This window comes from Salvia splendens, chromosome 16 (assembly GCF_004379255.2).
Source record: "Salvia splendens isolate huo1 chromosome 16, SspV2, whole genome shotgun sequence".
Classification (NCBI taxonomy): domain Eukaryota; kingdom Viridiplantae; phylum Streptophyta; class Magnoliopsida; order Lamiales; family Lamiaceae; genus Salvia; species Salvia splendens.
In genome coordinates, this window is record NC_056047.1 from 29,022,281 (window position 1) to 29,033,807 (window position 11,527).

General features: G+C 41.8%; 1 protein-coding gene across 1 annotated transcript; it reads right to left on the bottom strand.

Moving 5' to 3' along the window:
• Window positions 1-6,867: 6,867 nt before the first annotated feature.
• On the bottom strand, window positions 6,868-7,476 carry LOC121770471. Its single transcript, XM_042167198.1, has one exon. The coding sequence runs from the start codon at window positions 7,474-7,476 to the stop codon at window positions 6,868-6,870; it is 609 nt and encodes a 202-aa protein (XP_042023132.1).
• Between the last annotated feature and the right edge of the window lie 4,051 nt (window positions 7,477-11,527).

Genomic DNA, 11,527 nt, shown 5'->3' on the forward strand with positions numbered 1-11,527 from the left:
CGGTCCTTAACAACTGGTGCTTTCATTGAGAACGGTCCGAGTAGCCGGGTGGAAGTACTCCGTCCGCCGTCGTGGCCTGATCCAGAATCACCCTACGTCTCACACCACTTGGATCCACCTGATTGTCGCCCACGGCCGAGATACCAGCCCATCGGGTACCGCGATCGTGCGCAAGACGCTTGGCCCCGACACCGCGGTGGCTACATCGAGAGGGGTGGCCACCTATCTGATCGCGGAGATCATCAGACCCTATTAGGGTTTGATCGCTACCCGACAACTTCAACGCAGCGGCAGTGCCCAACGTGCTGGGACCCACCGGTGCAACAGCAGGACCGCGACTACCTGACCGTTGACCGTCCCTGACGCTCGGAGACGTGCGGGGATCGACCTTGCCCTCGGGAGGAGGTGAGAGCGCGAGTCCAGCCCGCCTCCCACCAGCCCCGTTACTCCACCGAAAAGCCAACGCGGGACCTGTACAGTCAGCCCGCATGTGTGACCAGTCAAACTCCGGAGCAGCCACGCCTGCCGCTAATACGAGTCTCCCAGGCGGAGAAGTCAGAACGGTCCAGGTTGGGTCTCTGCTGACACTGTCCCCAGAAATGGGTAATGGTACATGTGTGTCAACAACGCATTCTCTGTTATGCGGATGATGGGGAGGAGTTTGAGGAGAACATTCAAGATGAGAATTTAGCCGAAGAGAAAACTGATAATACTCCCACGATAGTATTCAGTGATGATAATACTCAAGATGATGTTCCCCTGGAGAGTTCCTCAAGAACAAAGGGATTGTCAAGAACGACAGTGAGCCACCGCAAGTGCTCGTTGGGGTATATGATGAGAAGAATGGTGAAAAGGAGGAGACATTGCTAGAAGATAAAGGGAAGGATGGTTCTATTGGTGAAGTGGAGAAGATAATGGCCTCACTCAATGTTGTTCAAGTGTCATCCAAAAATGTTGTTGGAAATTGTTGGGGCAAGAAAGGAGATGGTGCTTACACCGATTTGCCCGTAATTGCTTGTGTCTATGTGGATTTGAATGTCGGTGATGTTCCAAGTATGAATCATCGATCAACATCGCTCGACAAAGATGCAAGGTTGATCCCTCCGAGTAATGACATGCCATGCTTGGGCATTCTGGGAGGCATGGACAAGCTTTTCGATTTGGCAAGGAATTTTTCCGACAATGTTGGGTCTCCTTTGTTGATTTTTTATGGAAGTGAAGAAGGGAGACGTTCATCTGTTCGGTGTGTGTTTGATCCAGGAGGAGTTGCCTCGCCGAAGCTTCTGCTTTCAACTCTCATTTTTGCTTCGTGGTTCCCACCTTGAGGACAAGGTGGATTTTAACCGTGGGGGAGTTGATACGAACCTCTATTATTATTATTATTTAGTTTAGATATTATAGGGATTTAGCATATCTTTTTCTATATCTTTGTTTTCTTGTTCATTAAGTCAGTAGCATTATAAATAGGATAGACTGTTATCTTTTTTATTCAGTCAATCAATATATGAAATTATCATTCTTTTGGCTCAATTGAGTAGCAAACAAGAAACATCTCCTAAGGTTGCCGACGAGGCTGATCTCGCGCTCAATCGCCCCTTTTTGCCGTCCAAGTCACGACCCAATGTTGGGCGCTCGACAAGGACGACATTTCGTTTCTTGATTTTGTGTAGTAATCGACGTTAAGGAGAACGGTCCTTAACAGATGTTGATTCTGAAGTATGAAAATTAGCCTTCCAAGTGACAACGCATTCACAGATTCCCTGTAATCTGTGAAGTAGTAATACGTCTGATCAATAGGAATGAGAATCTATTGACCTATTTATATGTTGCACTTGAGGACCATAACCATGTATTTAGAGAACAAGTCCCTAACTTTATTATAACTTTAATTTGATCCATAATAAAATTAAAGTTATCAAGAGTAGTACTGCACAATAGTCCTCGTACTTTTATAGATAATCGTTTGACCCTACAAGTTATATAATCTTAGTAGATCACGTAATCGGGTCAATCAATAAATAGTCATAAATATTATACAATCTTTAGACTATTATGTTGAACCATATTAAAATGTTCCAACAATAAAAACTCTTCAATTTATTGCATTAATTAATAGAAACGCAAATCGTAAAGCGGATCGTTAATGAATACTACAAAATTTTTTTTGACAACCTGTTGAGTCTAGGAAAAATATTTTAGCAACTAAACAAGATTTGGTTTCTAACTTTTCTTTAATATGATCTGGATGGTTTTTATTATGATGTATTAACCTTCATTTAATTTAATTAAGTTATCTTTCTAATTGTATATTGTTGAAACTAAACAGTAGAATTCCAAATTGGCATTTCTTTGATAGTTTGATCTATAATATTAGTATTATTATAAACATTTCATCGCTTACTATAATTCACAACCGATATTATTTGGGAATTACCTCCATAAATATGTCCCAATGATTATTCTTATCCTATTATAATTAAACTTCGATAACTTTTGAATTAGATACAAAACGTAACTAACTTTTAGAATTGATTAAGAATTAAATATATAAATATGTCCAAATAAATTTTCAAATTTTACTATATTTAAAAATTATTAATGAATTAAGTTTAAGATAGTTAGATTGATAGATATTTTTAGATTTTGTATTTTAGGGTGTAGGTATTAGGTCACTGTCCATTTTATTTATACTTAAATTATGAAATATTTTTGAAATAATAAATAAATTATTATATGAGTCTAAAATTATGAATTTATTTAATAAAAAAACATATATGCAATAATGTATCTGATAATACAAAATTATGAGTTCAGTATAATTTGTGTAAAAAAATTGAGATTAATTCACAAATGTGAATTCACAATATAAAATTAATTTGTATGAATAGAAAATCAATTGGATCGTGCATCGCACGAATGTGATACTAGTTAAAAATAAAAGTGAACTATTTCAATGAGACTGACAAAAATATAATGAAAATAATCTTATTTTTAAGCGCCGTCGCATTGGTTTCGTCCGTCCGTCCGTATAGTTTTTTCCCGATAGAAGAAGCGTCGGGGGCGGGGTTGAACGGAGGCAATATCAGCCATTGATTATTGTTTTCTTTATCATAATTTTCGTCGACGCTGGCTGCGGTGTACCAACTTTTCTGTTCGTATACCGACTTGGTTGAAATTATTTTGCAACTCGGTGCAGCGGCGTCGGCCCGCCACCGCCGGATAAGTTGTCGGAGGAGAAGGCGCTCCGCAATGATTTAGGGCTTTAACAATAGTTACTGTACGATTTTTATTACTTCTATTTTCAGATTTTTGTTCTTTTCACTTTTTTTGGTTTATTTATTTTTCCCATACTCATTTAAATTTTCTCTCATTTCCATTTTTTTCTCGATCTCTTATTTCATTTTATGTTTTTTCTAAAATTTTATTTTCTCATATTTCTGTACCTTTAGCCCAACAACTCTGTCACGACCGCACTTTACTAAGGATAGCAAAAGCAGATAAATCGCGACTAATGAAAGGATTTAAATAAACAGGGAAGAAATGGGGATAGAAGTTGCACCTTGAAAAGTCAAACAATATGATAAGATGAGATTCAAGTATTCGATTACAAGGATTTGAATAACGATGGCATTTCATCACAATGAATCAGAGTTTCGATGATGAGAGTTCTCTATACTCTCTTAACAAACTGCAGCGGAAAGGTCCAAAGAACAACCTCGCGTATGAAGAAACGAAGCGTCGAGAGATCCACACTTATTTACTTAAGTAGCATTGACTCTGATCAGCACGCCTCCACCCTATTGCTTAATCTGCACATTTAGAAATACATGCAGGGCTGAGTATAGGAGTACTCAGTGGGCACGTGCCGAAAAGCAAAACATACATTATATATATAGTTGTCAAGCGATCAACAGTAACACACGGGGGTTTTTCTTAAAATGCCCGAGCATACTAAATTCTTTTGGGAGCTAAAAGTTCATCTGCGCATACTAAGTTCTTTCATCATTCATCATTCCATCGTTCATCATTCAACATTCATCATTCATCATTCATCATTCATCATTCGTCATTCGTCATTCATCGTTCATCGTTCATCGTTCATCGTTCATCGTTCATCATTCATCATTCATCATTCATCATTCATCATTCATCATTCATTGTTCAATCGTGCCGGGAAGGTGGCCACCTTCCGCGGACACCTCGTCGGCCAACCTCTCTAGGATGGCTCACGGCTCTCGCGCGTTATATTCCAATCATAACGTTTTGGCGTAACCAAAACCAACGAACATACAGTCCAACAGATAAGCCTCGAAAACAACATTTTATGGCATGACAACAGCTTAAAAAAAACATAGCTCCATTTGAGAAAATGATATTTCATAACTTCAAAGTATTTGATTTATATCCACACTAATATGCTGGATATTAAAAGAAAGCCCACCTGATACGTTTACTCCCCCATTAAAATTCTCCCGTCGGCCTCCCAGCTAAAATAGTCTTTTTAACAAAAACAGCGTAACATGCTAATTAGTACTTGAACTATTTCTTTTGAGAAAATAATGCATGCATCCTATTGGGTAGCACCTATATCTTAGTCTCGGCTTATAGGATTTTCTTAATCTTATCTCGGCTTCACTACTCTGCAGAATTTATTTATTCCTTTTTCTAACTTTGGAGGAATTCAATTTTCTCTAGTGAAATTAGTTGGGTACTTATTTTAAATTAATTATGGACTCTTGGAAAAATCCTTTTCTTAAAATCCTTTCCTTCGGATTTTTCTTAAGGCCGCCCATGGCGTCGCGGGGCGTCGCCGGTCGGCAAATTCGCGTCTCCAATTTCAACATTTTCCATCTTTGAAAACTTAGTAAATTATTCGAGAATTAAGTAATTAAGCTTTAAGCTCAACTTCTAAAATTAATACCCTTCCAACATGATTTAATTCCAAGCCCAACAATTAGATCTCGGCCGAACATAACAATAATTAAAACCGGTCCATTTAATAACATTTAAATTTCGCAGTCTCACTTTTCAACAAATTAAATAGCTCTCTGCCAATTAATTAGTAGTCCACTTTGGAAAACAAAATAGCCCATTTAGTTAATTTAAAGGCCCAAACACTTCGGCCCAGACTAAAATGAATGAGAGTCTAATTAATGGCCCCTTTCCCATTTATCTCGGTTGATTCTCTCTCTCCCCTTTTTTTCTTTTCTTCTTCCATTCTCAAATTTCAAAAATTGAAGTCACAGAGGCTGCGACGCCTCACCTCCCTTCTTTCCCTTCCTTCTCCGGCGAGTTCGCCGCCGCCCCCAGCGTCGGATCCCTCTCCCTCTCTTCCTCTGTTCCTCGATTTAAACCTCTCTTTCCAAAATTCGGATCCCTAAATTTGCAATCGGAGAACAGCGGGGCCATTCCTCCTCGTCGAAATCGGCCGTCTCCAGGCGGCAGCTCTCCTTAGCGGAGACCTCACGCAGCCTCCGGGGTCCCATCGTTGCACTCACGCCACCAGCTTTGGCGAGCAGGGCCGCTGCCATGCTGCCTCCATCGCGTCGGCGCTCGCTCGTCGCCGGGCGGTTCCCTTCTCTAAAGCTAAGTCCCTCTCCCACTCCCCTAACTTGTTCTGTTAAGTTCGGAGTTTCGATGACAAATTATGTTTGAGCAATTTGGATGCTTTCGCTCACTGGAATGTGCTTTTGTTGTCTCTACATTAAAGCTTATACATCGCTATTCTTGAACCACTATATGTGAGCATGTTCTACTTGTCATTCTTTCTCGGCCGTGGCTACGGTAATTGAGTGCTGGTCCTATTTCTATGTCCTCTAAGTTCTTGCTATCATGATGCAAAAGGGTATGGGTTGTTGAGGGAATTACCTTGCTTGGTGATTCCTTTCGGTTGCGGGCTGCTCCTATCTTGCCGCCGCTGCCTCGCTCATTCCCTTTGCGTGGTGAAGCTTGGGTGATGAAAATGGTGAAGGGGAATAGGGGTGGCGAGGGGCTGCTTATATAGCTCACACCAATTGGTATCTTGTGCCAGACTCTTGGGGAATTGTGGTGCTATTCTGGGGTTGTTTTCTCAGCTCCTTTTCAAGCTTATGTTACTGTTACTCATACCAAATTGATGAAGGTTGGGGGCTGCATTCTTGGTAGTTTCCCCCAGCCTTGGTGACTGAATAAGGGATTTGATTCCTGCTCATTTTGAGCATGATCATTGGGCTCGTGCTCCTATACCCCTTGTCTTGGCTCCCATTTTGGTGTAAGGTGGAAATGTGACAAGACAACTGTCTCTCTGCCCAAGGAGGCAGCCTCTCGGCTGTACCATGCAAATCTGCCTCCTCTCCATGCTTAATCGAGCTTGCCCCCCTCCCCTACTACTTTTATATGAGATCATCTTCTAACCCCATTTTGTGTTATCCTTGCAGGTTAGGGGCTGTCCCTTTTGGAGTTTCATGGGGCCGAATTTCGAGAAGGAAAGAGATGGAGGAAGGGAAGAGAATCTACCCTTGTACCACTTTGATTCCTATACCAATTTATGATACTCTCTAGTCTCTAGAATTCTATTACTAGAGGTGGAAGAATTCTATTTCACTATAAATGTCTTCACAATTTTATGAAATTGTATCTCAAATTGTTCCTCCAACAAAATTATATCACTTACTTTCTTTTTTTGAATAAATCTCCTTGCAACTTATTTCTTTCAACACAGTATTTAATTTATTCCAACGTCAGTAATTACAACGAAAATTCTACGTCCTCACAATGAGAATTTACTATGCTAATAAATCCGACTTATCTCAAAGGAGAGGAACAATTTCTCGGGGCGTCACATTCCACCCTCCTTAAACGAAATTTCATCCCGAAATTTGTATGGCTTTACTCGAACAGTTCAGGGTAGCGCTCCTTCATTTTATCTTCCAATTCCCACGTGGCCTCTTCCTGCCCGTGGTGTTCCCAAAGTACTTTCACTGAAGGAATGGATTTATTTCTTAGTTGTTGCACCTTCCTGTCCAGAATTGTCTTTGGCCTTTCCTCGTAGCTCAGATCCGGGTTTAATATCATCTCCTCCTGATGAATCACGTGCTTCCGAACAAACACATACTTTCTGAGCTGGGATACATGGAATACGTTGTGAACGTTTCCAAAGCTCGACGGTAATGCTAGTCGATAAGCTACTGGTCCAAGCGCCTCTAGGATTTCGTACGGTCCTATGTACCGGAGTCGGAGTTTTCCCTTGACTCCAAATCTAGCTATCCCCTTCGACGGTAATACTTTCAAGAAGACTTTATCTCCCACTGAAAATTGCAAATCAGTCCGTCGGACATCTGCATAGGACTTTTGTCTGTCATGAGCCTCCTTGATTCTCTCTCGGATTTTTCTGACAATTTCTATCATCTCTTCGATTGCATCCGGACCCAGAATTTTCCTCTCACCGACCTCGTTCCATAGAGGGTGGTCTAAGCTCTTCTCCGTGTGAAGTTTCATATGATACCGTTACACTATTTGCTTAATAGCTGTTGTTATGAACAGACTCTATCTCTGTAAAAAATTGTTCCCAATTGTCCTTCCATACCGAGCACCTTGGCTCTCGATCATGTCTTTGGGCGTTTCCTACGCCCGCTTTGACACTTCATCACCTTATCGGCGGCGATAAATTCTTAAAACCAAACATGTAGATTCTTCCAAAATATAATCGTAAATCTGTCGTTTTAGTATAATGTGAAAATTACTGGTATTTTACGAAGATGCGTACAACTCAACTAACTTGTCTGATTGTCACAAAGTTGGTATGCACAGTAAGGCGATCGACTGATACCCAGCTTGTATTATCCTTGTACAACTATTGTTTTATCTTTCTTAATCATTTGTTCCTGGGATTTTCCTTCTTCCAATCCTAACACATCTTGGTACTCCCATGATGACTTGGTGTCGTGGTTTTTCTTGTGATCTCATCTTTGAGCTCTTACTGTTCTTCCACAAACGACCTACCTTCGAAGGTGAGATCTTCCCACAGTTCCTTATGGTAACTCCGTTCGTTCGCTTTTACTTTCAGGTATAACCTTCTACTGCCATACTCTGTTTTCGTGCGTCTACGATCTTGATCCTGAGGTTGGCACTTCTACCCAAGTGGAAATTCTCTTTCCCACCTTCTCGGGCGCTCGCTCTACCTCTAGGCTCAATCCATCAAGTTCTTGCAGTATCCCTCTTCCCTTTAAGGCTGCTAACCATGTTTGAGTTTCGTGGTTCAGCGTATCGGCCACTACGTTAGCCTTGCTCGGATAGCGATTTATGCTACAGTTGCAGTCTTTTGCTAACTTTAGACATTCCTATCGTATGCCTAAATCCTTTCATTTGAAAGTATGAGGTTCTCGTCGTTAAAAAAAGAAATTTACACCAAATTTCGTAGGTTGGTGCCTCAATTTTTTTTCGTATGTAGATTATGTCAGCCCCTTCTAGATCATGCGTTGGGTATTTCAGCTTATGCGGCCTGAGCTTCCATGATGCATAATTGATCTCTCTACCCCTTCCGCGTCTAGCCATGGCTAGGTCAACCCCTTCAGTGCGTCGGTGCAGACGATGTAGCTATTTCGAGTTTTGCGGTAACTAGAGCTAGCACCATAGTTATCTCCTCTTCTAGTAGTTGCAAGCTCACTTTGCTCAGGGAGTCGTGAAATCTCGACCCTTTTCTCGAGCTTTTGAGTCATTGTTATTGCAATTTCAGAGGATCCTTTGATAACCTCCTACAGTTGTCTGTTACTGTGGCTCTACTCAGATTCCTTTCTGTTGCTACCATGTGTTCGAGGGAATTTGCTTCATTAAGCCTGAACTCAAAACTTGCTAACCTTTGCATAGAGCTACTCGGCTCTTAACGTTTCTAGCGTAGTCCTCTATTGTCCTTAGTGTCTTCTTGCGTCCTTCAAATAGACGAATCTGTCACACAAAGCTACAATAGGTTCTTTTTCAAGCGCCGGTTAAAAACACGATTCACTAGATCTGTAAGCGCAACTGGTATTTGGTAAGGTGCTCTTGTTATCGAGGCGGATTCGGGTCCTAGGTCTATCGTGGATTCCACTTGTCTGTATTGTGGTATTTTTGGTGGCATATCTGGAATTTTCGGCGACGTCTACCATTTCCAACTTCCCCTTTGTCTTTCTATAATCATTCAACGTCTTAAAGCATCGAGATTATATAATTTCGTCCGTGCGTGGGACCGTGGTGTGGTCTTCCTCCAGCCAGTCCATTTTCTAGTATTATGACAACGTTTCGAAATTGTGAACCTTTAACTTAGAGTCTCTGTCGGTGAATTCTATGTTCAAGCAAAACTGCATACTAATTATACGGCCTGCTATGGTGAGGACACCTTTATCCTATGCTTAGCTTGATCGGTGGATATCTAAAGTGTCTACTCAAAACGTTGTTATGAAATGGATGTAACATACTCGTATCCAACAGTATGATAACAGGTAAGTTGAGGGAATGTCCACACTTGACAGGTTTCCCTGATTTCCCTCTAGCCGCTCCTGTGCTGGGACATACTCTCGAGCCTGTGACCGGAGACCTTGCGGCTGCTGATAATTTGGCGGTGGCACCTGTGGATTTGCTACAGGTGGTGGATGCAGTGCCCACAGTTCTGAACGCTGCGTTATCTGGTATGACCTTGTCTTGATTTTTAGGGGTTTCGTCGGGCAATGCTTCTTAAAATATCTGTTCTTCCCACAAGCAAAGCAAGTTCCTGTTCTTGCCTTGCATATCCCATAGTGCACTCTATTGCACTATGGGCAACAGGGGGATTTTTGTTGACATTTCCCGACTGATTTAAGGGTCGTCTGCTTCCCAGACCCTCGTGGCTCATTCTATTCTAGCCGCGCTCTCTTGGTCCCTGGTTGAGTCAGTCGTCCCTTCAACTGTTTCTTATCCCTGGGCGCTCGAGCCTGGACTTGGTGTGATGCGGTAGTGATGACCGGTGCGGGTTCCTCCTTTGCTAAAGTTGATTCAACATATAGTGCTTCTCTTAGAGATTCAGTGTATGTCAACCTCCCATGGCAAACCAACGCCATTCGAATTTCGTACCTCAGACCGGCACAAAATTTCCTAGCCATTTTCTTATCAGTATCCACTTGCTCTGGTGCATATTTGGACATATCGCAGAGCAACCGATCGTAGTCTGTTACGGACATCGGTCTGTGTCTCAAGTTACAGAATTCCACTTCCTTCTCCCTTCGATAGTTCAGGGGAACATACTTATTATAAAACTCAATCTTGAATTGTTCCCAAGTAGTCTCCTCTAGTTGGTCTAGAGTCATTGTTTTCTTTCTCGCTTCCCACCACAAATCCGCAGATCCCGTAAGCTGGAATGATGAACATCTCAGTCGGTCTTTGTCTGGGTAACGTAGGAAGTCAAATAGGTGTTCTAGTGCCTTGACCCACGTCTCAGCTTCTTTCGGGTCTCCCAACCCATTGAATACCGGCGGACCCTGCATTAGGAAAAGTTCCTCGATCCGACGATCTTGTGGTTGGGGCCGTGGCGGTGGTGTCACATCGCGCCACCATTCAGGACTCTCTCTCTCGAATGCTAGTATCATTTCATGGCCTCGGCCTACGGGTCTTGCAACTCTTCCAGGTATCATTCTAATACATTAAAGAAGTTTTACCAATAAGCAGTATGCCGGTGCGGAACAGACAAACTTATCAACAACCTAGAAACTAGAACACAACTTTATCGAGGCGCACGATTTTCATATCTACTGAAGGTTAGTACATCATCATATCAAGCAAAATTGCCTCAGGAGGAATCATACAAGGATTTCCTATATCGTATTCCCAAGTATGATTCATACCGCCACACATCACCAAAGTATTTAGTTATTTTCCCACATCATGGTTTGGGCCTTACGTGTTGACCAAAGCACGATCCACTAAGAAACATAAAGACTAATCCGAAGAATTCATATTCCAATGCATTTCTCATGGTACAACTTTCACTTCTCCATAATCACCATCAGAGTTTTAGGGAGGTCAGCCCAGGGCTTCCATCAAAACCATCATCGTAGTCCGAGTTGCGGTCAACTTGGGATCTAAAGCTTAAGGATCGAGTCGCGAACGTCTAAGTAGGGAAAGTCGTCTACTAAAGCCACTACAAGAAGTGATCTAAGAGTCATCGTAAACTAAGTCCATTTTTTTTCTTAAACCGTCGTTCTACAAGATTCGTGTGACGAGGTAGGATTAACGATCTCCTCATCATGGTAATGAAATTTGGTTGGGCGAGGATCTACCTTGTGCTATTCCCTTATAGCATTGTTCCTCATTCTATCTTCCTAGACCTCTGCCTCTCATGCCTTCTGCATCGGGCGTTGGTCCTTCTTAGGTGTTATGTCGTGTCGCCGCACATCACGTCCTTTCTTACTAACGTATCTAGTATTGCTTATAATCATCGCTAAGGGAAGCGGTAGTAAGAGTTCTTTTGAGTCCTACAGTTCGAGTTATGAAAAGATTTAACAAAAACATGACTCTTGTCACTGAATTTTTATTCCAAAAA

Bases quoted from the DNA above. Each gene is read 5' to 3' on its own strand.
- LOC121770471 (XM_042167198.1), bottom strand. From the start codon at position 7,476: ATGAAACTTCACACGGAGAAGAGCTTAGACCACCCTCTATGGAACGAG.